Source organism: Corvus moneduloides, chromosome 1 (assembly GCF_009650955.1).
Source record: "Corvus moneduloides isolate bCorMon1 chromosome 1, bCorMon1.pri, whole genome shotgun sequence".
Taxonomy (NCBI): domain Eukaryota; kingdom Metazoa; phylum Chordata; class Aves; order Passeriformes; family Corvidae; genus Corvus; species Corvus moneduloides.
In genome coordinates this window covers 86,546,503-86,573,609 of record NC_045476.1, presented here as the reverse complement: position 1 = coordinate 86,573,609, position 27,107 = coordinate 86,546,503, and the positions used below count along the sequence as shown (strand labels likewise).

The 27,107-nt window shown below is 39.2% G+C and overlaps 1 protein-coding gene across 4 annotated transcripts in view; it reads left to right on the top strand.

Annotated features, from left to right (window-relative positions):
• Window positions 1–27,107, top strand: part of TRIO (trio Rho guanine nucleotide exchange factor) — a 251,433-nt gene that overhangs the window by 43,303 nt on the left and 181,023 nt on the right. For all 4 annotated transcript variants that reach the window (XM_032117844.1, XM_032117852.1, XM_032117845.1 and 1 more), the window contains exon 2: window positions 25,566–25,640. In XM_032117844.1, the coding sequence (XP_031973735.1) occupies window positions 25,566–25,640 (75 nt within the window). The remainder of the gene's footprint in view (window positions 1–25,565; window positions 25,641–27,107) is intronic.

The window sequence follows — 27,107 nt, the reverse complement described above, 5'->3', positions numbered from 1 at the left end:
ATTTAGTTCAGCTGGGAGTTTATGTAGATTATCTAATGATTATCTTGATGATTTACAGCCTCGAAAGGTGCATTCTGGCTATAGGTGAATAAAAATGCAGATTCTCTATTGCACTTGTTTTACAAATCTTCCAGCCTTTATAAATTAATATTCCTGTAGGTCTAGTATAGTATGATTATTTTTTTCCTCTGTGAAATTTCAGAAGTTTTTCAGTTGCAACACAGTGGTTGGTAAGCCAAGGAAAAAAATTTGCTAATTCATATAGAAACTATTGGGGGCAGCATATATTTGGGTGAAGCTCAAAGGTAGGTGTTTTGTTACTCCTTGTGTCCTTTTTCTCATGTGAACCCTTTGAAATGGAGTTTGTTTTTACTCAGATGTGTCTTTGTGTAAAAATTTGTCACGTTGAAATAGTTTTGTGGATTGCTTTTGATCAGGTCTGACTCTCTCAGTTGACTGGTGAAAGCTGGGATAGAGAATTGATCTCTCTCTTCCAGAAGTTAAAATATTTTTTGCTAACCTCTGTTTGCCTTGGATTGCCTTAGCAATCTTGGATTTCACAAAGTCTGGGTATGGACTAAACAAAAACCAATTTATTAATTGATAAGTGGGCATTAAGAACAAAATCAATCAGTCCAACCAGTGACAATTGTTTTGGAGAACCGTGAAGTCCTTTTTTTAACTGGATAACCTTTTCCATTGATACAGTGGCATGGGTGCTCTTGACATGTCAGAAAAAAGTGAAAGCATCTTTCAGCTCATCTCAGTGTGATTGCATTGCTGTTAGCCTGTCTAAAAAGATTTGCTCTCTGTAAGTTTGCTTACAGTACATGCATATTTTAATAAAATGGTGCAACTGGCACAGCTGGGAGCTGAGCTGGACATAGAGGCTGAGCTGACCTCTGGGCTCTTGATGTACCTGATCCCACCAGAACTGCATTTACGTTACAGGCTGTACTTTGTGCTGAATTGGTGAGTGTGGAATGAGTCTACATAGTTGTCAAGTCAGCCCTGTTCTGGATGACTTAAAAAGTCCTTTAAGTTAGTAGTTCAGAGAAGAGTCTGTACTTGGAAGAACAGGGATCCCTTGTAAAGTTTAGGAAATTATTCCAAGAGTACATGAAAATTCAGTATTTTACTGCCATAAAAATAGAAAAATACTGTAGGTTCTGGTTCTCCGCTTAAATCTCGCATCCTCTCCCCTCCCAATCCAAACAAATAAACAAAAACCCAAACCAAAATCAGATCTTTACTCTGTGAATATTACATCTTGAACATGAGCTAATATTTGATAAGGTAGAGGATACCAAAGCCATTCTATCTTCAAAGTTTTTTTAATTTAATCTGAGATTTGGTTGAGTGTCATGGAAAATTTCTATGTATGTTTGCAGAGAATTTTGCATGTTTGAGACATTTTCTTTGAAAAACTGGAAAGGAATTATGTAGAACTTCCTAAATCTACACAGAATTGTTAAGCATTAGTGATACATACTGATCAGGTACGCAGAGCTGAATGTTAGATTGCCTGTATGTTGTGGTTGGCATTTCACGCTCCAAAATTAGTCTCTCAAAGTTCATTTTAAGTGTTCTGCATGTTACGTTTTTCACGGCTTTAAAGAACTTTGTTAATGTAATTTTTACCTCTAGCCATAAATTCATTTTCTCTGTGTAGGAGTTTTACACAAAAATTTATGTTTAACTTCATCTCTGTTACAAAGTATACCTTTTGCCAAGAGGGTTTTTTTTGGGTGCAGGTGGGGAAAGAGGAGAAGTCATAAATTGTTGCGATACTACACCTCTGCTCTTGCCACAAGTAGCCAACTTTAAGACATTCCTGTTAGTTTATCTCCTTATCTGTTTGAAACAAACAAACAAAGCTTTGCTAATTTCCCTGAAACACATCTAGAGACAATGTTAATGCAATTTGATCTGAAATTTACAATAAAAATAGTTCAAACATTAAACAAAAGTAGCTTTAAAGGCAGTGAGATCATTGAGAAATTCAACTGCAGTGTTACAAAAAGTGCTGCATTATCACTTGGCATTTTTCAATTCTACAGCATTACTTTAAAGTGTATTCTGGTGGCTGATGTTAATTTTCAAAGTTAAATATATGTCACCTCAATAGGATAGAAAAGAAATGGCTATTTCAGCCCAATGAAAATATTTGTGATGGCTAAATAATATGTATATTTATAGAATCATGTCATATCTAAATGCAATTAACCAAAGCTTAAGCTTCAGGGTGCTGGAAACATTTGATGTGAGAAACAAGGTCAGCATTTATAGCATTCTTACAGTTGACAAACTAATTTTAGAAAATGAATTATTATTGACACATTTTTAAGTCAGGTCTGATATTGATGTTTGAAAATATTTTAGCTGGACAGAAATTGTATTTCCAGTTATATAACTTCTGCGGAGAGAGAGGCATTTCAATGGCAGATGAAATTGATTTTTTTTTTTTAATAAATCAAATAAATGTTTGTGACTGACTTGGTGGACTGACCTTCTTAATGTGGATCATTGTCATTTTAATGGAAAGGAAGGTTAGTTGGAAGTGGATGAGGAGGAATGCTAGATGGTGGAAACTTTTCTGCTGAAATAGAAGGTTTCAAGTATACAGAAGTTGGAGGTGCCTAACCTGAAAGTTTATCACTAAAAAAAGATACTATATATTGCAGGCAGGATTGTTGTGCAGGGCTGACCCAGTAGTTTGCTGTCAGTTCTCAAGGAATGCAACTAAACTCCTTAGTCCCCCATCACCTGAGCATTAGAGATGAGGATAATGTCATCTGTTGTTTTGTCATTACACTTCATGGACTTGAAATGGATCAGTTCGTCAAATCAGATAAGCAGAATGCAGGTACCAGTGGCTATCTCTGTTTAACTGGCAGTTTACAGTGTAAAAGCCCCTGCAATGGAGCCACTGGAGTAAGGGAGATGAGCTCCCTTCCTTTGCTTTGGGCCAGACCCTACAGTTACTGCATTGTAGGGATTGCCACATGATGGAACAAGCTTCCTTTAAAAAACTATACTGAGAACTTTTATGCTAAGATGATCTCTTGAGAGGGTGCAAAAAAAATAAGTAGTGCAAAGAAACATTACATTAGAATGTAATGCAAAACATTACGTTTTTGTAATGTTCAGAGCTGTAATAGTATCACTTCGCTGACTTCCAAAAGTTGAGATAAGCGATTTTTCATGGGTGGTGTTTTGAAGGGTTTTACAACCTAAAATCTGTTACCATGTGTTCTGTGATAATCAAACCTGCCAGATATAAATTAGTTTGTGTATTTGCATACCTGCAATGAGGAAGGATTTTCCCAACATTGAATTGCAGTATTTGGAAGACTGAAGTTTGTCTCCTGTGTTGGCAAGAGGAATCTGAAACCACTTGAATCAAGTGCAGCTAAACCTATCACAGTCATAATAGCTAAAAGTGCTATAATAAGCAGAAGCATTTGTGAAATTATGTTTTCTGTGATACTTGCACTGATTAATGCCATGCGATTAATTAGGAATGGCAGTATCAGAACTGATCCATCTTGGGCTACTACTGCTGTTTTACATATAGCAGAAATAGAAGTCACTGTGGTCAAAACCAAAACAAATGCTGAGTTTAGCACCTGATTTCAGTTGTCTTTATTTAAAGAAGAAAGTAGTCTCACCTATCTGGCAAAATCCCTTTTAGAAGCTGTTTTACTTTGCTTCCAGTCAGGGAAGATAGATGTGTTCCTGGAAAGATGATTTATAGTGGGCTGTAGTTTGCGAGCATAGCATTTTTCATCTAACCATCCATTGTGCTTATTGTATTTCTCAGCCTCCCAAGTCGAATGCCTTATTTGTCTGAAAATTCACTACAATTCCCCTAACAGGCTATGACTGTTGGATTTTTGGCTTGTTAAACTTAAATATGTAGAAAGGGCACAAACAACATCTCATACATGCATCTCCAGGATTGGCCAGTTTTCTTGGATAGAATGTTTGAAATTACAGAGAGCTGCTGTTCTCTCCGTTAACCTTTGGCAGAAGATTACTAAAGGGAAGTGGATGCAAGTGGCTAAACTGTTTGGTTTTCATTGACAGGAGTAAAAAATCCTGTAGTAATTTATAATGTTTTACTACAACCTTACAGTTTTGAACTAGATAACTGGTTAGCTCAATATTTAATTGTTGAAAACATTGCTATGATTTAATAGCCAATAAAAGAATTTTTAGATCTTCTTGGTATATTTACAATGCTAGTGTTTCCTCTGTCACGTTTTTTCAGAGATCAAATTATAGGCCTGTGATACTGTTGGCATTTAACTATGCCAGTCTATTGCCAATATTGCCAGTCTGTCTACATCTATTTAACAACTTGCTGCAATCACCTGGATTTTTAGCAGGAAGGTTAATAGTGTGATAAATACATGGGGTTTTCTGAGATGATTGACTGTTTCCTCTAATTGTTACCTGTTTTAAGGATAAGCTTGTTTCTGGGTGAGCAAATGAGAGTATAACTATGAGAAATACATTTAGGAAATGTATTTCTAGGTGCTCAGTGGTAACTGTAGAAAGCTGCTCTGTAGACTTGGACTGTTGGAACAGGTTGTGAAAACTGAATGGCAACAAGGAATGTCTCCATGCACAATGAAATGGTCATGTTGTACTTTCCTCACCAGGTCCGAAGATCAAATAGGCTTTAGGAGCAATCAGTTTGAGGGGAAAGCTCTTGAGACAGTGAATTAGGTGATGTCTGAGAAAGTTTTATGTTAACAGTTTATCTGCAGAAAAAGTGCTAAGTAGCAATGCAAAGGAAAGCAAATGTCCAGCTAGACTTGAAATAAGAGGTGGATATCGAGGGCCACAAGTAGTGCTGCTGCAACATTAACAACAGGAGAATAAAGAAGGAAAAAAGTGCTGCTGCTGAGTGGGGTGGGTGGTTTAGAGGCCACTGATGAATACAAGGTTGAGTTCCTCAGTGCCTTCTTTTCCACCACAAAGATCTACCAGGTCTTTTTACCTACAAACAGGATTCAGGAAGGAGAGGATTAACCAATAGTGGAAGAGGCTCAAGTCAGGGAGCTCTTGAAGTCTTGACTTATTCAAATTCCATGGGACCAAGTGGGATGCATCCAAAGGTGCCTAGAGATCTGCTTGACATTAGCATAGCCATTGTCTTTGGCAGGTCATGAACATTGGGGCATTTGCTCAGTCACTGGGGAATAGCAAATGCTCCATTTGTCTTCAGGAAGAGCAAGAAGCATTATCCAGGGAACTTTAGGGTGGGCAACTTCACTTTGAAATATGGAAAATGATGAATTAAGTCCACTTGGAAGTCAATTGTGGTCATGTGAATGTTCTGTTGCTGGTTGGAAATAGCTGTCATGAGTTTACGAAAGATAAATGTGTGACCGACCCAGTCACCTGTGTGATGAAATGACTGAATATTGAATAAGGCAGAGAGCAGTGGATATGATCTATTTCAATCTCAGCGAGGCTTTTGGCATGATCTCCTCACAGCAGCAATCTTGTGTTCAAGTTGAGGAACTGTCATCTGGATAGGTGGACTGCTTGTTGAGTGAAAAACTGCCTGAATCTTCAGGCTCAGAGGGTAGTGGCCTGCACAGGGTTGGATTATATGCTGACCTCATGGAATCCAGCATGGACAGGGATTAACTCCCTGCATTGATACAGTGTGGGGACTGGGTGGTTGATAGCAGCTCTGTATGGAAGTTGCTGGCTGTCCTGTTGGACAGTAGGCTAAAGATGAGCCAGCAGTGCTCTAGCAGTGAGGAAGGGTAGCAGTGTCCTGGGCTGTGTCCACAGGAAGTTATCTAGTAGATGGAGACGATTGAGACAATCACATGGTATTCACTATGTAGAATTTTGTGTTAAGTCCAGCTGGTGAGCCACAACATTGTTGGGTTGGACACGTTACCATGTGAGGAGAGGCTGAAATTCAATCTGGAGACAAGACAGCTTCAGGGGGACCTAATTGTAACTTTCTGATATGGAGAAAGAGGGAACTGAGAAGTCCCACATGTGGTGGGAGGAACAAGAAACTGTCGTGAGCTGAAACATGACAGGTTTTCACTCTGAGGGTAGTTGAGCTCTGGAAAAAGTCACCTGGAGAGGCTGTGGAATATGGCCCTGGGAGGTTTCCAAGACTCAGCTGCATTAAACCCTGAGGAACCTAGTCTGACCTCAGAGCTGATCCTGCTTTAAGCAGGAGACTGAGCTGTGAGCCTCTGAAGATTCCTTTCAATCTGAGCCATTCTGTGTTTGGAGCCAGCATCCAAGTTGAGCCAGTGGGTGCTGCTTTGGCTTTCAGGGTCCTAAAATGTTCCGGGTACCCTTGTTACTTAAGAATTTTTGGATTACTTGTTTCAAATCACAGGCTTCTGTTCACTTAAAGGGTATAGAAAGAATCTGAATATTCACTGGCAATGTTTTTAAGCAAGAATGTACTAAGAATTAAATTCAAATAAGATTTAATATTAAAAAAAATTTGCAGAATGAGAACTGTTTCTATGACTGGTAAAAAGTTTACCAGTTACCCCCAAATCAAGTCTTTCTTATGTGCTCATGTAAACTAAAAAGAATGGTTTAGAAATTTTATTGGGAAAAATGGAGCTGTAAATTTTAACTTGATGAATTTAATACTGCAGTGATGCTTCAAGAAAAAATGGAAAACTAGCATGGGAATGAGACTCTATGAAAGGATACAGAAAATGAGGACAGTGGTCAATTTTATAACTTCACCACACGTGCTGTTGCTTTTGCTAGGTACGCAGGCTGTTCCAACAGGATGTGTGTTTATACCTTGGAGACTTCTCTGTGTGCTGAGGGGTGCATGAGTGGCTGGTGGTGGTCTCTCAGGGTTACAGGCAGATGTAGCTGGGCTCCTTCCTCCCTGTCCCCGCGGTGCGAGCACCCAGGCTGTGCCAGGCAGTTGCTGGGGAGAAGTGAATAGTCGCAGACCTGGCCCAAATGTGCCTGCCATTGCAAATGAAAGAGTTTGCTATGTGATCTGTGTTTAGCTTGGAGTTAGTGTATTAGACTGTCTTTTTTTTTTTTTCCAATTCTTTGGGGGAAAATAGTTTCTTTGATAGGTTTGTCCACATGATGTTGGCAAGGCCAGCTGTAGTACTACACAGATACTTATTGGCCTGTCACAGTGAGCTGCATTCATTTTCAGCAGTAAACTCTGGCACCCTGTTCTAAGTTGAATTGCTTACATAGTTGGCATAGTCTTACTGAAGTAATTGCTGATGTATGGAGCAGTGTTTCGTGGTAAAACAGTCTTTCAAGTGCCTGAGTCATGTTAGAGGCATGTTGTCTGGAAACTGCTGAAAGAGATTCCTTGTTGGTTTCCTTTGTACTCTCATTTCCTGAAAAAGAATGAGGGGTTTATTAATTTTCTTTTTGTGTAGACTGACATGGAGTTGTGGTGGCCCTCAGCTAGGACAGGCTGTGTCCTAGGTTAGTTGGGAAAGGTATTAGTGCTGAGGATTGACACGCTGACTGTGACACAGATCAAATGCTTTCCCCTTTGTGTAGCTGACTGCCAGTGACACACTTTCTGATACGTGCATCAGGAAGCATTCTGCTACATGATGAGCACGGGAAAATGGTAGAAGGAGATTCTGTCTTTCTTGATTTGCTTAAAAAAGGCTTTTCTTAGTTATATCAATTTTTTTTTTTAATGAGCTAATCTGCTGTTAATTGGTTTAACAAAATCATGCTGCTTTGTTTGGAAGTCCTGGAAACTAAAGGCAGGGTTTGCAAAGTATTGGCAAATGTATGCAGGAATTATCTGGCTTGTTCCTAATTTTTCTGTATGAGTTGTTAAACAAGTCTACAGAAGACCAGTGCTGACAGGAGGCCGGAGTCTTTGTCTGCCCAAATATTTCTGCTGTACAGTACAGCAGTAATACTCCACAGAACAGTGTGAAAGGACTGTCTTAATTTGAGGTCATCATCTTAAATGTCTTTGAGTTAAGCACTGAAGTGGCAGTGCCTAATTTAAAGCAAATAAGCATATTTCTTTTTGCCCTGGTGTAAACTGAGTAACTTAGGTAATGCAGAGGCCAAATTGGAATTCTGCTTTTCCTGAAGCATTAAGACAACAGCCTGTGAATAGGGCTTAAGCTGTAGTCCCATAAGATGTGGCACTTCACAAGAGCTGTCCTGGAGCAGAGAAGTGGAGTAGAGATACTAAGTTAGTTTGCCCAGAAATGCTTCAGTTATGGCCTGGATTTTGTGGCACGTGTCGGTCTTGGGAAATGACCAAAATTTTTACGTTGTTTTTCATGTTTTGTCTTTGTCAACCCACCCAAATGAGCCAGTTTCTTTGTCTAAGTGCAGTAATCCCTCATTCTCATTGATGGCATTAAGAAGTTTAAATCCATAGGTTGTATTATTCAGGTGTGTTGGCTTTTTTGATTAGAGATGATGAAAGAATAAAACATTATCTTTAAGGTGAAGTCAAACAGAATATTCTGTTCTTCACTGTAATTTATCTTACGTTTTATCACCTGGTGCTGTAGGCACGAGTTGTTACTCACCCTACCAATGTTTAGTTTGTTTTTAATTAAATTGTTGATGTAGAGTGTTATCTCAATCTTAGGCATGTCTTACGTTGAAATGAGGAATTTATCAGCCAGTTAATAATTGTGCAGGTTATTTGTTTATTTTGTAGAGTAGTATCTAGACAGAATACTGGGGTGTTGGTAGGGGTTTTTTAGTTTTGCTTTGGAAAGAACTTTCTTGTGTTTTAGAGATCAGGATAAACTTTAAATACATCACTTCAGTTTTCATGTTCTAAGGCTGTGTGTATGTTGACTCTCATTTAGATCATGACTTCAGGAGAGTAAGCATTTCAGAAACTGGGGTAAGGATGTTCAGGGACAATTGAAGGATTCCATTTCAAGTAAATATAAGCAGAGATGAAATGATTAAGGAAATAAGTCTGGATTTAGTTATATACTACGGCAGGATCTCCTTGCTAGCAAGTTCTCATGTACACTGAAGTATTTTGAGTAACAAATCTAGATCATATAATTCATAAAAATAATACATAAGATTATAGTTGATCCAAATACAAAAAGCCCTATAGATGCTTGTAGTTGACAGCTCTAAAGGTGGCAATAGTAACTGAGAATTGTTAGTGGACATCCAGCTGGTGTTCAGATTCTACAATTGAAATAGTAGGCTTGTGTAAAATGAGTGGGTTGAGTGTTGAGTTGGAATTGCGTTGTGTATTTTGCTGTTAGTTGTGGGTGACTTAAGTCCAGACACTCGGGTGGTGAACTCTGTTACTCAGTTTTACTGGAGGGTCATTGCCTAAAGTACAAACATTAGAAAGTTCCGTTCATTAAACTGAAATTTTAGGTAAGGAATAAGGAAAAGTATAATAGCAATGTTTTTCTTGCCACAGATAAATATATACAAGATTGATAGCTTTTATTTACAATGGTGGTCCTTTCTATTACTGAGTTTTGCAGTTACAAGATTTCTAGCACGTGACTCCAGACTTGTATGTAGCCAGGAAGGAGACTGTGTTTTTAAACTGTCCTCTGATCTGGGAACAGTTGCATCTGGGTATTACATAGGATTAAATAGCAATCATTGTCAAAGCCTATTTGGTAGTAAATCCAGGCAGAGCAACTGTTAAGCAAACTGACAGTCAAGCAAACTGTACAGGCAGAAGATATGCATTGACAAAGATGACTTGGATTTGGAACATGTACTGTACCTTTTTTCATCCGACTGCTCAAACAAGATTGAAAAATGTTTTGACTTGGAAATAGAAGATGGAAACCTAGCATTTATGGAAACTACATCAAATTTACTGGGTCTTGAACTCAAATTTGAGTGTTTTGAATTAGGGAGTCATTTTTCTTGATAGAGGGATAAGGGTTTAAATTGCTGTTGGTCCGTTTAGCTTATCCATTCTGTTGGCCGTAGATGTACTGAGCCTCTGGGGGTATGAACAATGTGTTCTTATAAATGGGATGCAAAACAAAAAACTGGTGTACTGATACTTCTGAATGGTAAGTCACTTGAGTGTTTCTTGAACTTTGTGTTGCACTAGCGTATTATTGTATAATATTCGAAATGAAATTGAATGTGTAGCTATAATGTGGTAAAATCATCTCTGCTTCTTAGTTAATGACCTTGTAAGATGGAGAAACAGAAAACATAGCTATGGTGGGTGAATCTTGACAGTGCTTGACAATGTGTCAAAGCAATTCTGTATTCTTTTACTCTCCAAATAGATGTGGGTAACACTTCATGTTTTAGCATGATGTAAGTGATAATGGCAGCTATGGTATTAGGTGTCAATCAAAATAGTGTGCTTGTAATATTAGTCATCCACTGAAGGGAGCATAAATGGAGATACTGAACTCATTATGAAGAAGGAATGCCTGTGGTGTGTTCAGGGCGAATAGCACTTCCATGTAAAGGAAGAAGATTGTAGAGATAAGGATGTACACAGATAAGCAAATGGCTGCCTGTGTCAAAATAGTATTGCTCACTTGACAACTATTTGTTTAAAGATGATCTTTGAGCCAGTTGTTTTGTTGCTCTAAAGCTGCTGTTCTAGAGAGTGAAAAATTCGGAGGATGGCATTGTAGCTGACTGGTGTAATGCAGTAGTTCTGGCTTTTGTAATTTGATCTGTAATCTCCTGTGGCTTTCCGACAAGTACTCTTGTCTGCTATAGGTTAATATTATTGTATTGCAGGGTTTCCATGATGCTTCCCTTAAAAAGAAGTATGCATATCTTCTTGGAAACAAAAAAGGCCACTGAAGATCTTTCCCAGCTGAAGACTCTAGCTGGCATATGACATACTGTTAACTTTACAGGTAACATACTGGGCATACCACAGTATGTTAAAATCCAAACCCAATTCAGCTGCTAATGTGTGGTACCCCTGAGCAGAAGTGTAGGGGGGCAGTTGGTTTATCTAACTTAACTCATTTCCTGTGTGTTTAATGGGCTGGAATTTCAGAACTGGATTAGCTCAATGGTCAGTTACTAGAACCAGCTCTTCACTTATGCACTGCTGTCCTAATATACTTTATCGGTGTGCAGAGATACCAGGCGTGTGTTGAGTAAGTAGATCATATTTTCTCTCAGTTTTTTGATTGTCAGTTTAAGCACAAGGGACTTTTTTTTTTAAGTCCACATTATATGCATCTTTTGCTGTGTGATATATATTACAGGCATATGTGTTAATTATAGGCAGTGACTTTGTTGATATCCCTGTCTCTTCCTGTTGGAGGTGCACATACCTATGTGGATGGAGTGCCCTGATGTTGGCCAGTAACTGTCAGTCAAGTCTTCCCTTAAGGAAGACAAAGAGGAGTATTTCAGCCTACATTCTTTTAACAATATAATATGTAAAGTGAGTTACAAGTACTTGACTTAACATGGTAGTAGTAGACTACTGACATGATACTGTTTAATCAAACTGAGAATACCCAGCCTGCTTTTGGTAATTATTGTAAAACTCTGGCTTAATCGGGCACTGCCACCAAAAGGGAGTGTTCACTGAATTATCCTCTTGACAGTGCAGTTGCACGGAACTTGACAGAGCCCATTCCTTGTTTTTAGGTGTGCACCAGTGCGTGTGTGCACACATTTGCCCCCACAACCATTTCATGAGCTATCAATCAATAACTGTTTGCACAGATGTCTGTGCCAGAAAAATTAAATATTTTAGTTTCATAGTGGACTTCTGAGTTAGCACTTTGGTTAAGGCTTAATGCTTAATAATGGATTACCTCCTTTTTAGAAAACTACAAGTAACTTTCCTCTGAATCTTTGTCCACCAGCTGCCAGTATTTACTTCCTGCCTCCCCTAACTGTATCATATTACATTAATATATTTGATAGACGAAGTTACAATGCCTGGTATAATTAATCCTTCAATTCAGTTGTAATCAATTGGCAGGTGCTGATGACCAGGTAGCAACACTGGGCTGAACTGGTGAAATTGAAGCAGACTGGAAAGTTTTACTTCCTATCTAGAGGCTCTGTAGCAATTCCTTCTTGCTGTTATTCTAATCTGGGTGATTCAGTTATTTGGGTATAGAAAAGCAAATATTCCGTTGAGATAAAGGGCTATTGCTCAGAATCAAAAGCCATTTCAAACAGTTCAACAGCAATGAAAAACAGGAAATCACAATAAACTTGACTCTCACATTTAATTGGAAGCCTTCGTGAGAAATCAAATTTTTAAATGCCAATGCCTTTTAACGTGGAATAGTATGCTCTAAATTGGAAAGGTTAAAAAAAAGTGTGATAATGTCAGGGAGCTTATATCCATAGAAAGTCTGTGAGCCAAAAGCCTGAAGGATAACAGTTCAAAAAAACCTGGATGTAAGAACAGACATTTGAAAAGTGATTTTAATGGCAGACAATTACCCAAGAGGTCAAAAGCAGGCGTTCTGTAAGGATGGGATTATCTCACATCTGCCAGCAACCCGCACACTTGGTAGGCAACTTAAGCTTCTGATATTGGCCCTGTCTCAGAACTCTCTTGGACTCATTCAAGGTATTTTCTCATAAATCCAAATAAACTTCAGCTTTGCTGATTTTGAATCTTGAGTGAATTTCCTTTACAAAACAAAGCTATCAAGAAGGCAAGTAGAGATGCTGGATTGTGGTGTTGTAACTAGGATTCTTCATGTTACCATGCATATCATTATTTCAAGCACAAGTCCTGTTAGTTCAAAGTTTTGCTTTTTATAAGTCTCAAGTACTTCATAATTGTTTTCCACAGATGTTGAGATGATAATACAATTTTTAGTCTGCTTTGAAATCAGGGCATTTTTGTTGCTGCTGACAGTGTTAGTGTTCTGACTAATATATCCTGCTAGCTTGCTTGATGCTCCTTCTTCCAAGGATTAGAAGCCACGGAGTTTGTGCTTGATGCTCAGTTACTGAATTCAGAACTCCATTGACTGAGTACTGATGTACTCATTCGAGCTAATTGGGATAAATTTGTATACAATTGAGTTGTATGTGGTAATGTGTGGGCTATGCCCAGCCCCTGCCCCGGAGAAATCTCTTATCTCAGCAGAGATCCCTCCAGGGCAGGGGCTGGGCATACCCCACAACAATGGACTAAGTCTTGTTTCTGTTTCTGGTGAGAATGGAAATATACTTGAGTCAGAGCATCTGCTGGAGGAGAGGGTCTCCAGACATCTCGTACTGCTGTACATACACTTCAGGTTCTGTTAAGTAACTTCTGAAGAGGACTGGTCCTCCTGATACATGTTGTATGTGTTGTGAAGAGTAAATGGATAGTAGATAAAATGCTCCACCTACTTTTATTACCCTTGTGCTCAGGTAGTGCCAATGAACTGACCTGTCATCAGCATGAGCAAGGTTGATGCAGTGGTAGTGAGGATAAAGTATATCAGGAGAACTGTGTGTAGAAAGGACTTGGGAAGTTTTTAAATATCAAATGTATTATGTGATGCTGGTTGTATACACTTGTACTGAGTTAGGGAAACATAAAAAAGGAGGCTGTTGTATCAGCTATGAAGACTTTTGGGGAAGTCTGTTATGGAGAAGCTGCAGTCCAGGTCTTGCAGTCTAACTATGCTCTGGTACATAATGTTGGGCTCAATACACTTTACCCTGTTTAGAGTCCCAAATAGCTCAAGCTGTGAAAAATGATGTGATACTACTTCCTGTTCAAGCTTAAAATAGCTGCCAGGCAAAAAAAGACTCAGTAAAGCTCTGACAGGAGTTAATATCACAGATATTTTTTTTGTTTTTATTTTAAACAATAGTAGATACGAGAGTTGGCAGTTTGAATGGGATGTCAGGGTATTGGAGCTCAAAAGCAAGTAAGAATGACTTGTGTACAACAAAAGTGGCTCTATACCAAAAACACTTTAGTAAAGAATGCTTCTTATTTAATAATGTGCAAAAATAAAAATATTTGCCAAACTAAACAATATAGCAATTGTTGCTGTACTAATGTCATAAACTTGTGTTTTAACGTGATGAGAAGGGTTGGGTGTGGAAATAATAAAGATGAAAACAGTTTAAGAGAAGTCTAATTCCCCTTTTGTTACTGTCTACTCTACAGAAGTTAATATTTCTAATTAAGCTTGCTAGGTCACTTAGAAGTACACCTATGGAATCCTAATTGGTTTTAGAGTTTAAAATCTTCAGAGACGACTTTGAATCTGTAATGTCAGGAACTGAAGACATGAAGGCAGAGGCATTGTTAAAATCTTACCTAGTGCTTTTAAAATACATTGTAGACTTCCAAAGTAATGGATTTATACGCATGCTGAAGTACTTTGCTGCTTTTTAATGCAATTAAAATGTTAGCTCCTATTGTTGTCTCAAAGAGCTTTTCCAGGAAATCATATGCATTTAGATTTTTTTGTAGAGTGAGTCAGTGTAGTAGAAGACCAACAAGCCCATTTTAATTGAGCTTAAATTAGGCCAGTTTTGTGAACTTAATTAAAATACTGTAACTTCCAGTGGTTGCATCATTGTTATCCTGATTTGCAGATGGTATCACATGGTATCTATAGGATACTGCATAACGCCTGGTAAGTCTCAGCATGTACTTTAAAGGCATGGATCAGAGGTGCTGGAACATGCCCGTGTGAGGAATGCCCTCTATTGAATTAAAATAATACAGAAAACATTTGCTAGTGTTGATATTCAGCAGGTAGTGCTATGGAGGTGAATGGCTGGATAGTTTGGGCATATAGCATCTTTGTATTATCCATGCTCTAGAAGACTGAAGGGTAAATGGTTGAATACTTGTTGTCAGTGCTAACAGAAAAGTAACTATCTTTCTTATTTTAATGGGGACAACCAGATCAGCGTCCATAGTTATGGTGTTAAAAATTTGAGCATGCAGTATAGGATTCTCACAACTGTTAGGCTGCATTTGTTGTGCAGGCAAGTAATAGGAAGTAGTAAGTTGCAGTCAAGTTTTAATAGCTTTTTACTGGTTTGGTCTATAAAATGAGCAAGGTTTCATATGTGATTTTTTTTAAGTTGAAGGAGAACTTGATTAGTGCACTTGGGAGTACAATGCAGTGTCCCTACTTTAAATACCTGTTGTTCCCAAAGAAATATTAATGTAATTAATTGTAAGAAACATTATTTTAATAGATACCAATTGTTTGATGATGCATGTGAATATTAAAGCTGTAGAAAAGTTATCTGAATGTCTTTGGAATATTTTATTTACAGATTTCTGTCCTAAATCGCACTGGGAGCTGCTTGCTTTGTCTTGTCTGTCTTGGTATTGCGTATGCTACATATCCTTAATAAAAATGAGTTGGAAGCTTGTTTACTCATGACTTGAGGACAGGTGAGCTGCTGAGAAGTGCTGGATTTGGGTACTGAGTTTGGGAGTGTGCTTCTGATCAGTCGTGAAAGTGCACATGCTGCATTTATAGTAACGTGTAGCTGGTTGCAGAAATGGAAGGAAGTGAAGGGAAGATGTTAATCTTTTCTTATTGCAGTAACGTAGGAGCTGAGTAAGTTGGAGTTCACGAAGAAAACCCAGCCTTGATTTAGGTTAAATTTGTGTACTTCAGCAGCTGTGTTAAATGTAGCTCTAATGAGATTCAGGCTACTTGCCTTTGTCATCTGAAGGAGATAATCTGCTAGAACAAATTTGATAAATGAAGAAAGAAATCTCCCTTTCTTAGTCGTGACAATCTGCAAAATCCTTTCTGTTTGTTCTTGTCTGAAATCCGTTCATAAAGCTAAACGTGCCAAGGGTTTTTTTCTTCCTAATGAAATTTCCCAAAGGGATCAGATGGGGAGGATTTTCGGCAGGACGGGGAGGGGAAGGTTGACGTGACTCCAAAGCGCTTCTTTTTCTGCCTGCGTGCGGTTTGGGGGATGGATGCGGGTATGCAGCTCTGGCAGCGCTCCCCCGAGCTGCGCGGTGGCTCAGCCCTGCACAAAGGCGGTGATGTAATGCGTGCTGTAATGCGCTGCGCTGCGCGGTGCCGTGCGCGGTGCGGCGGGCAGGGAGCCGCGCTGCCGCCCGCCCCCGCCGCTGCCCCGCGTCCCTCCCGGGGCGGCCATCGCTTCCTCGCCTTCTCTGCCTTCTATTGTCTTAAACCCCCCCCCCCCCCCCTTTTTTTTTTTAATTAACGCGGCATGTGTGGTGAGAACACACACCTGCTCAGAGTAATTCAGGCTAGAATTTCTAACGTAATCCTTGAGCAAACGAGACGTGTGTTGGACATCCTTTTTGGCGTTCCGTGCTAATCTTGCACTCCCTTAAAGGAGGCAGGGAGGGAGGCAAGGAGCTTGCTGTTAGCAACCGCTCACATACTAAAAGTGAAATACCCAAGCTTTAATTCCCCTGTGGACTCCTCATCGCTACTATTTTTTTTTTTTTTTTACGAATTGGTTCGTTCTAACGAGTAGCATAATCAGTGTTTTAAGTAAAATCAGCTAAGTAAAGAGATAGAACAGGAAGATGCTCTGATGTAAAAGTTTATTTGCTCTCTTCTAAATGCTTCTAACAGCCACACATCTGAAGTTCAAGGGTGGTATAAAACAAGCTGTGGACAATGCTTTTTCTCTGTCGTTTGACTTGACTGTTTTTACAATGCAGGATGGAGAAGAGCATCTCCCCCTTCTTCCTCACACAGATCTCTTGCATGTGCATTGTAATATATAGAGAAGCTGGGATTCATCCTACATTTCCTGTGTCTCAAGGCTTTTGGAGCTCAAGCTCCTTACAGCTGCAAACTAATAAAATGGGAATTTGAAGGAATGAGAGCTGTGCAGAAATCAGGTTATTTGGCATACATCTTGTTGCAAACAGCTAGTTTTTCCACAGAAGGAATATGAAATATCCTGCAAAGAAAGGAAGGGGAGGGAGGAGGAATATTCGACAAAAAATGGTTGTTTAAGTACCAACATCTCAAAGCATGAATTTAACTGAATCTGATTCTTGCATATGTATTTCCATAACGTGATGAAAAATGTTATAAAAGTGTGTGCATATTTAAAAAGTAAAAAGGGTGGAGAACAGGAAAAATACCATAACCAATAAATTAGATAGATCTTGGGATCTATGAATGATAGAAAGCCCAAAAGTAATACTTTGTGCTATTAAAAGGTATTTTTACTGAAGAATATGCAATCTGTTTTTTGGTATTTTTGATTGATTTCAGGGCTGATGGAAATAGTTCTTCTTATTGTTGCTCAGGATAAAACAATGCAGGATGATTTTAAGTTGCTGTTTTAAGGCTGTTTTAAGTTGCTTATTTTTACTGCCCTTGCTGTAGTCTTCATCAATTTCACTGTGGAAAGAGATTTCTCCAGATGGTGGTATGGAACAAGAGCCAAAGGACATGATCTAAAACGTTATGTTCCAGCTGTTGCTTCGCAGAATTTAAAAGCTACTGCCTTTCACTTGATCTGTGTTTTGAACAGAAAAATAAGTAACATTGCTTACAAACCTCGTTGTTAAAACAACTGCATGTTAAACCAGTCTTTTATAGGAGGCTGGGTATCCTCCTGGTAGCCCTGACAGTGGAGACCCCTAAGCCGTGAGTGTCTGACCAGTGAACAGTGAGAGTGTCCGACTGCAGTGAGAGCCGTGTGCTACTGCTGGACACCCCGACAAAAAGGTTTGCTACCTCAGCAGGGCAGTGAATTGAAGTATCACAGCACTTAGAGATGGATGAGCAGTTCCCACCAAAACAAATGAACTTCCAACAATGTCGTCAGGACAGCAGGAACAAATTGAACATTGCTAAGGGACAGAAAAATTTAAGAACACAGTTTCTCTCATTTAAAAGGGGAAAACCAGTCAGATTTTGGTCATGTCATATTAAGTTGCAGTTGAAAAATGGACTCCCATACTTCTGTCTTGCACATTTCATAGGAACAAAGGGTAATTCAGGTTGGAAAGGACCTCGCTACAAAATATGGACAACTCTAAGGTTCTTGTTACCCACTTAAAAGGAAATTGCAGATTTTTAGCAATAATTTAGCATTTGGAATTTTTTTTAACTTACATTCTTGAGACAGCTCTTCAACAGGTTTTGCAGTATACACCCGAGGTGGCTAATTTTCAGGTAATTGCTCCTAACTGAAGGAGTAGCTGAGTATGCCGGCTTCTAGGAAAAGGGAGGTCATTCAGTCAGTGAATTTGATCTTGTCTGAGTATTTGCTGTCAACTACACTGGCAGTCTTTTCTTGTCCCACATCTCTCTGCATGACATTGTGCTCATCCCATAATTTGCAGAGAGAGGAGGTGTGTCCTGCTGTCAGGACAAAGCAGAGAGCTGTTGAAAATGGTAAGAGAGAACCTCTTAACACTTAGCAAATATGCCAAAACCTGAAAGTGACTTAGAGCTAGAAACCTTCTAATGAATCTCGTTTTCTTATTTCAGGGCAATTTCTCAGCTGTCTGCCTCTGTGAGGTCCTGGTTGCCATTGCATACTAGCTCGGTACAGATGTGGTGCATTTTCCTGCAGCATGTATAGAGAGTGCATAGAATACAAAACAAAATGGGAATAGAAGGGACATTTCTGTGAGCTGGTGTGATTAAAGTGAGAATATGACGGTATAATGTTTTTTGATGGGTCTTGAGCTTGATCAGAGCTGGAGGGAGTCAGAGGTGGAGTTCTGGAGTTGCTTTGAATTCAGGACTAGGATCTTAACATTAAATGAATACATTGAATACTTTACTTAAGCTCATGGCTATGGCTGCTGGAACAACTCTGAAGTCATGCCACTTCGATGATATGCCCCTAAACTGTATCCTTGTTGGAGTCCCCCGGTGATTTTAGAATCTGGACCGAGAAAAATGAATGAATAAATGATGAATACCAAGGTTACTGATGTTGCCCGGTGATCTGTCTGCTATTAAAAAAACCTGCTGATAGTTCCTTGTTAGCATTAGCAAGAAAGATCTGCAGTCTTAAAGATGCCATAACAGGTGTATTTAAAAGTTAGTGTTCCTGAGATGATTTTGAAACTGGTCATCTGCAAGCTCATGGAGCTTGAGAAAAGAGAGGAGAGTTGCAGTCTTCACCATAATTTTCCTGAATTCTCTTGCTTTGTTGCAATGTGAAAGATGGTGTGAGATTGCTGAGCAGCACTGAATGTAGGCAATGTCTATAACGGGAAGCGATAACAGTGCAGTTGGTGAATTGACAGCTCTGATTGCTCTATGAATCCTTTACTTGCATCCAGAAGTTAAGCCTACCATAAAACTGAAATTGGCACTTCAAATACTTGAGTTAAAATCAAGGAAAGCTATCAGTAATCCCATACATGCACTAACTTTAGTTACCTTTTGCTTGCCTTTGCCACCCCTTTGGGGTATATTCTCACTTACTAATGGGTTTTTGCCATTTGCTGCCTATGAAAGTTCAGTTTTCTTTCTCACCTTTGCCTCAGTAGTCTGATTTCATTTATAAACCCAAAGACTTATGGAGTTCAGCAATCATTTTTTCTGAATCTGATTGAAAAAGAGTATTTAATGGTTCTGCTGACTTAATTATACTGGTTTCTATGTAGTAACTTCAGAATAAGAATATAAAAGTTTTCACAACGGCTGCTTGTGAATCTCCTCATATCTTGTTTAAAATTATTTTTTATTGAGTAACACCTTATTTAGAAATCTACTCACTGACTGATTTTTGAAGCCTCTCCATATTAAAATGGAGAATAGGAACCTGCTTTGTGTTCTCTTTCTGGAGAGAAAAATTTTTTCTTGAAAAATGTGGGAGGTAGTGTCTAAGTTAACCTGCAGCTGAGGTTTATCATATGCAATTGTTAACTGATAAGGAAAGTTGAATAAACCTGTAAGATTCTGGGATTTAAGATCATCTTTAAAGTCATTGAGGATGTCATCATCTTGTGATATGGGAAATGAAAAAGGGCAAATAATGAAAGTCTAATCAGTCTATAATGCACTGGTTTTATTACATTTGAGCTTCTCTATGCTTCCTCTTTTTTTACTCCCCTTCTTGCTTGATTAACTAAGAAGCAATTTCTCTTGCAATGTAGCTAGGATAGCTGTACAAATAAATGGGGGAACAGCTCAGATTTCAGAGTCATGTCATTGATGTAAGTCATGCTGTGAAATAGAAAAAATGCTAAAGTGATCAACATCTTGGATTGTTTTTGCTTAAATGTTGGCTAGCTACAGTTTTGAGATTGTTCCAAGAAAAGGCTTAACACAAAAGGACTGACCAGTGGATGCAAGGAGTTGTGGAGAATGGTTTGCAGTTATGGCTGCCTTGCCTGGATGAAGGACATTGCTGCTTTGGTTGGGAAACAGTGTCTTTCCCACCCATGGAAGTTGTTCTAACTCTTGTCTTCTTTCTTTTCACTTAAGACGAACCTAAATCAGTCCAGCTGTTACCTAGTAATAGGTAGTTAGCAGTTCTGAGTGCAGTTTCTGTGTGTGTTTTCTTTTTTCCTTCCTGTAGAACTTAGCATAACATGGATTTTTGAGCAAAAGTCCATTGAAGTAGGTCCATTGACATGGAGAGAGTACTCTGTTGCAAAATAACTTACTGAAAGATGTTTCTGATTCAGCATGGGATTTCTGTCAAAGAAGAGGTGGGTTCAAAGTCTGGCGCTAGAGTGAGCAGGCTGGTAGATAAGGCACTTGCTTTCTGTTGATGACATGACAGAGAGTCATTCTTAAGTCCGAAGAGAGCCTAAGCATTGAAGTAATCTGGGTCGAGTCTCGCTTTTTTGTTTGTGCCTGTTCAAAGGTCTTGTTTTTATGTTGCAAGGTGAAAAGCAGTTGTCTTATTAAGAGTGTGAATTTTCAGGATGAGAACATTCCCTTTTGTTTGTGTTTTTCTTCAGCAACGTTTCAGAAAAAATTCAAGTCAGTTGTGTGTGACAGCAGTGGATGAGTGCTTGGTCAACATCTTGGCTAAGAGATGCTGCTCTTAGCCTCAATTTCCAAGTATTTTTATTGTCTTAATTTCTGTTTCCATACTTCATGTTTGTTGCCATAACTGAACAACGCACATCACTGGAGATACCTCTGAAGTAAGCACTTCAGTGTTCTTGGGATAGCAATGCTTCTTGGGAAAGCTGTTTTCAACATTGGTTTGTATCGCAGTTCTGTAATCAAAGTGTTACCTTAAAAGATGTGTTTAAGGTAATTTTATTGCTTCCCTTAATTGTGTAGCTGACTGGTTGCTGATCTTTGCAGTGCAAGATGATTGGCACAGTTACCTTGTTTCCTGCATGTGAAGGAAGCCTCGGCATTAGAGTAATCCGGCATTTGTCTGGGTCGTGTGAACTGCTACACTGAGTACCCGTTTCCTGTAACCCTCCAAAGGTGACTTTCTTGATGTATTTCAATACCTCAGGGAAGTTTCAGCAAGCTGGGTATCTGGGGAGCAGCAGAGTTCCTGGAATGCTGTGATTTCTAGGCAAAAACCCTGTTACACCGGGTTGACCTCTGGTCTCCAGGGCAGGTGGACATGCAGCTCTGCAGCCAGGTTGTCACCATGGGATTTGGGAACACTTGCAGTCCAAATGAGAAGGAGCTGTCCTGGCCGTTCAAATAAAGGCCTCCTATGGTGATACCTCTATCCCAAAATGCTGTCTTTTCATGCGTCTTTTAACTTGGATAAATTAATATATTGCAGCAAAATATCTTAGCTTTATGCAGCATGAGAAAAAGGGTTAATGTAGACAAGTTTGTTAAATTTGGCTAGCTGATGGTGTCTTTGGGCCCTGAAGTTGTGGGGGCAAAGAGGAAATGGTGTGTTTTTGGGGAAGACCTCATAATTTTCCAGTGTATAAAATGTTTAGGTGACTGTTTCTTTCTTGTTTGCATGCTTTAAAGATCTTTAGTTGTGTGACACAGCATTTAAATAACTGTTTTTCGACAAGGCTCTGTTTAGTAGGAGACTGTATATAATTCAAGGGATTGTGTAATTGTAATTCTTCATGACAGGTGGGGGGAACCTCATATTGAAATGGACTACATAATAGTGTGTTACTTATTCTACTGAATATACTGAAGTTAAATGTTAATTAGCGTAATTTGAGCTTCTTCACTCTTTGCTGGTAGTTAGGGAAAAGCATATGCATGGTGTATGTTACTACAGAAGGGCATATACTTCCTATTAAAAATGTAAAACTGTAAAATGAGTATTCTTTTAATAGATATTGAAAATATCAAGGATAGTTATCCTGTTTAAGACTTAAATGGTCTTTAAAAGATGCAGGATTTAATATTGAAAGCAACACTTTTAAAATAAGAGTGCCTTTTTTCAGGCGGAACAGCATAGATACGTGCCTCGGGTGCGTGCTGCGCTTTCAGAGGAGAAGCGTGTGCCGTGGGAATGACACCCGCTGGAATGCCTGCCTGCCCGGGGATCGCCGCTCGGGCGCGGGTCGGCCCGGTGGCTGCGCGGGGCGGGAGCTGCGGGCACTGCGGCGGCACCGCGGCGGCGGGAGCTGCAGCCGGCCGGCCCGGCAGGGATGACATCACCCTCAGGAACATGTGATGCAGCCGGCTGGCGCGGAGGATGCTGAGCTGTGGAGGGAGAGATTGGTGCAGATATTTATGGCATTTCATTTGAGTGTGGTAAATGCCTTTTAATTTTTTTTTTTAATTAAATCCTCAAATCCTCACATCCACAAACGTTTTTGCGGAGAAGAGGCTTTAGAAAGGGGGAGGGAGGACCCACCCCAAGTCCTTCAAACCTGCTTATATTGCTGGTTTTTGTTTTATTTTTTGCTTCGTTGGAGATAAAAATGATACTTTCTGCCGTATTCACCCTCTTTGCTCCCCAGCATTCTTTCATCTGTTGTAATCCCCACAGTCTTTTCAGTTAAGCTTTAACACTGCAGAACTGGAATAAAAATAGACTGTTTAGAGCAGCAGGAATATGATAATCCAAGGCAGTCAGCCTTAAGGATATGCAGATGCAGAACATGAGCCAAGCACTAACGTATTTGCTCGGGTGTTTACCTTGAGCGGCCCCTTAATAGTCAGAGACATGTTAGTTAAATGTTTCTCGCTTCTTACATGCCACAGGCAAAGTAAAACGTGCAGCTACTGCGCATCATCATCCGAGGTGAAGTAGTTTAAGGGCTTAGAAATCTGAGCAAGCAATTGCGGTAACATCAGTGTCTTGAGTAATTTTGAGCTAAGAGAGACAGCGAAGTACGGCACTAGTTTCTGCATGCTTTTTAGGTGAGGAGAAAGTGTTTTCTACCTCCAAATTTACTGTAAAGAAAAGGAATTGCCATGGCTGAAATGAAAGCTGAGCATGCTAAATTGGCATTAAGCTTATGGTGGGTAGCTCAAAGCGTACTAAAAAAATACTTAACCCTGGAGGCGTGCCTGTATGCCTTAGCAGTCAACTGAAGCCCAAATATTTCAAGATGGGAAAGGGTATTTGCTGTCTTTTTAGGTGATTTATTTAAGCCCAAGCTTTTTCTTAAAGTTTTATTTAGAGCTTTATTCCATAACGAACAGGAATGTGGTAGGAACAAAACTGTAGGCAGTTTCAGTGAATGGCTGATAACCCATGGCCACTACTCTGGAGGAGTAATAATGCACAAGGTTCCTTTGGCTGTGTCTTAGACTCTTGAGAGCCTAAGCGCAAACATGAAAGTAAACCCTGCACTGCTTTGCCAGTCTGGAGTTGCTGTGTAATTGCAAAATGCTATCCATCATGTAGAAACCCTCCACGCTGCGTGGCTACCCAAGGAACTCGTTTTCCTGGTTTAGCCTTTCTGAGAATGTGTACTGAATTTTGGGTTTGTTTTTGGTCTGTGGTGTTAATGGGAAAACAGAGAACTAGCCAGGGAACTTCTATCTGGCTGGAAGTTGATTTGTTTTATTTTCTTTTGTTTGCATTCTGTGAGTGCTGAGACAATGCCCTGGTTAAACACTTCAGTTATGGTGAACTTGAGGGACCCATTGCTGACAGACATTTGTCTGAACACATATTTTAAAAATCCCCAGTCATGGATAGGCCATAGTCTTCCACAGGCAATCCTATGTGCTGCTTCACAGTTCTTTCCTTTACAAAATTTCCTGCCATCTAGTAAACCTCTTGCTGTAATTCTAGCAAGCTTTTGTCACCACTAGGCTTTATGTTTTCTGAGGACTGCCAGCATGTCTTCCTCCAGTTCTTCCGGTGAAACAGATGCATAAATGATGATATGCACTGGACCATTTTTGATCCTTGGGTGTTGTGTTTGGTGCATCCCAGGTCTGTTTTGAAGAGTAGTGCCAGTATCTAGATACTGTCCTGGCACAGAAGTCTCAGTACTGCTGTCTGGAGTAGAAAACCTGTGATGTAATTTACATTTATGATGCCCTTAAGTATAGATCTTAGGTTACTTGATGGACACTGGTTCGATACCTTGAAATTTTAGTTTAGAAATGCACAGGTTTTTCATTTAAGCTCAGAATCTCAGACCAAAGGATATGAAACATTTGGCTGTTTTTGAAGAGGAAGAGTCTTAACAGCACTTTTGTACTTTAATAGTTAGAGAGAAGCAACGCGCTTCCCACTTACCCCAGCGGAGTTGATTTCTTCGGATATGGGATTATTTTAAACAATACATTAATCCAAACAGACCGGGAAGGGTTGTACAGATAAGTTGGTTGAAGATATGTCATCCAGTTCTTGTAAGATGAACAACACTGGCCTAAACGTAACCAATTCTGTATTGTACAGGTGAAATATAAAGTAAAAAAATGCTTCCTAAATCTTCCTTATCAAAGAAGGAAGAACTTTAGGACTTGGCCACAGAATTAGAGTAGTAGAAGTAGGAAGTGGAGAGGGAGGGACAAGCTGGTGATGTGCTGTTTTGCAACATTGACTGTAATCACTCACCTTGGGCACTGTTTCATTCTCCATGTATGTACAGAGTCAGTATGACAAAATGTCCTCTCAGTTGCAAAACACTGCTCTTGTCAGGCAGCAGAAAAGAATTCTGCTTACAGAAGCGATTTAAGAAAAGTTGCATGTAAACAGTGTTGGGGATTTTTGGTGGGCCTTTTTGTGTTTTTTGGGTGGGTTGGCTTTTTTTGGTGGGTTTTTTTGTTTGGGTGGTCTTGTTTGTCTTTGTTGTTGTGGGGTTTTGGGTGGGGTTTTTGGTTTGGGTGTTCTTTGGTGTCTTTTTTTTAACTGATATTTGTTCTAAGCATACCTACTTTTAATAACTTGATACTCTTCCTCCCTGCTGGACAAAAAATTAAAGTGGGATTTGGAATGCATAAAAGCTACAGGATCCATCTGATAGTTTTTATTTACTGATGAAAAAGGCTAATTCTGGTATCCTGTTTTTTTCTGAGGCTTGCTAACAGGCCATGCCATTTGTGTTAAGTCAGTCAAAGTGATGACTTGTCCATTAGTATATTTTTAAAGTTTAGTGGGTTTTTTTGGCAGACTTTTATTGTAAGGTTATCTTGATTCCTGTAATCATAATATTCAGAATGTATTCCAAAGGTATATGTTTTTCAGTGCATTCATTAAATGTAGAAGCTGGGCTTGTCTGAATTTTTGACTAATTATCTTCTCTTTTTGTTTTTTTTCAGGGTTTCGCAAAAATGATGAAATGAAGGCTATGGAAGTATTGCCAATTTTAAAGGAAAAAGTTGCATACCTTTCAGGTACAGTTATTTTATCTTGTAGAATGCCCAACTGTGTTGTTAGTAGCACGTAAAATGGTATTTTAAATACTTAAAGTATAATTAAAAAATTCTTGGAGAGCTAGGGCAGCACTGATTCCTGTTGGATATCTTAAACATGACATAAACATTTTGAAAAGATCAGTAATAAGGAAGACATGTGTTTTCTTGAATGTGGAACATTGCTAGTTGTCATCTTGGTCATGTTAAGTCCTGCATTCCCCATGGCCTGCATATCTAACAGAATTATTTACAGCAACTTAGAACCTGCTGTACCAAAGTCATATTCCTTTTCTTATTTCTGGTTCTTCTGATGGGGAATTTTACAGAGATGCCTTTGTTATTGGCCCATCTGCAGCATATTCTGGAGAAATATGTCTGTTGCAGAAGTGAACTTCAGTTGCCTCTTTTGAAGCACACTTAGTATTTTCATGGTGAACTGAGTTAGGATGTAATTTTAGGTAGTTCCAGCATACACAATGAATTTGGTTGGTTACAACTGGACAAGGAATAGCAGAGGATTTAAAAGTGGGCTTTATATGAGTTAGTATCATAACGTAGTCTGTAACTTCATAAGTAACTTTACTTGATGGAATGATGGGCTGAGGTGTTTATTTTTGTAAACTGCATTTTGGTGTGACTTTCTGTTGGGATTAAATACCATCACTCTTTCAGCCATAATCTTAGCATCAAATGATTTAGAGGACAGTCTCATATTTGAAAGGGGTTTTTTGGATAATTTGTCAAGAATGCCAAAAGTAAAGCTCTTGTCTGTAAATATTAAAACACATAAAATTATTCCTGCAGTCGTACTCTTTAAGAGATTTGCTGTGCATGGATGCTGATGCTTGCAAGTACAGCATGTAGTACATAGTGCTTTATCCTGTCCACTCTACTGAGTCAAGCAGAGGTGCAAAGCAAAAAGGTGTGTGGGTAAAGTTCTTTGGGTTTTGTTGTTGTTGTTTGTTTGTTTGTTTTGTGGGGGTTTTCTTTGTGGGTTTTTTTTTGTAAAAGTTCCTTCAACTGTAATGAATAAGACTGCTAAGAGCCAGTTTTCCTGGTAGCATGGTAACTTGGGAATTGTAGTGCTGATGAAAGCTTGCTTAAAACTCTATTTTTAGAAGGAAAGAAGAGGAGAAAAGGGGGTTAAGCACAATATTTCAATCTCTCATTACTCTTTTTGGACCTTGTCTTATGGCATTGAATGAAAATGAAGTCAGTTTTCACTCCAAAACCTCTGAATTTTCAAGTTGTCCAGTACTTAGTTTAGACCCCTTAGAAGGGACCTGAAAAATGATGGGGTTTTCTAATGTTATTGTGTAAGCAGATGGTATTCTGAAAGGGTTAATTCAGTGAACGTGAAATCGGCCAAGTTGAAGGATGAAGATAAATTTAAGAGATGATGGATTGTGAGCCAGAACAGAGGAGGTGTCGGCAGAAATAAATGGT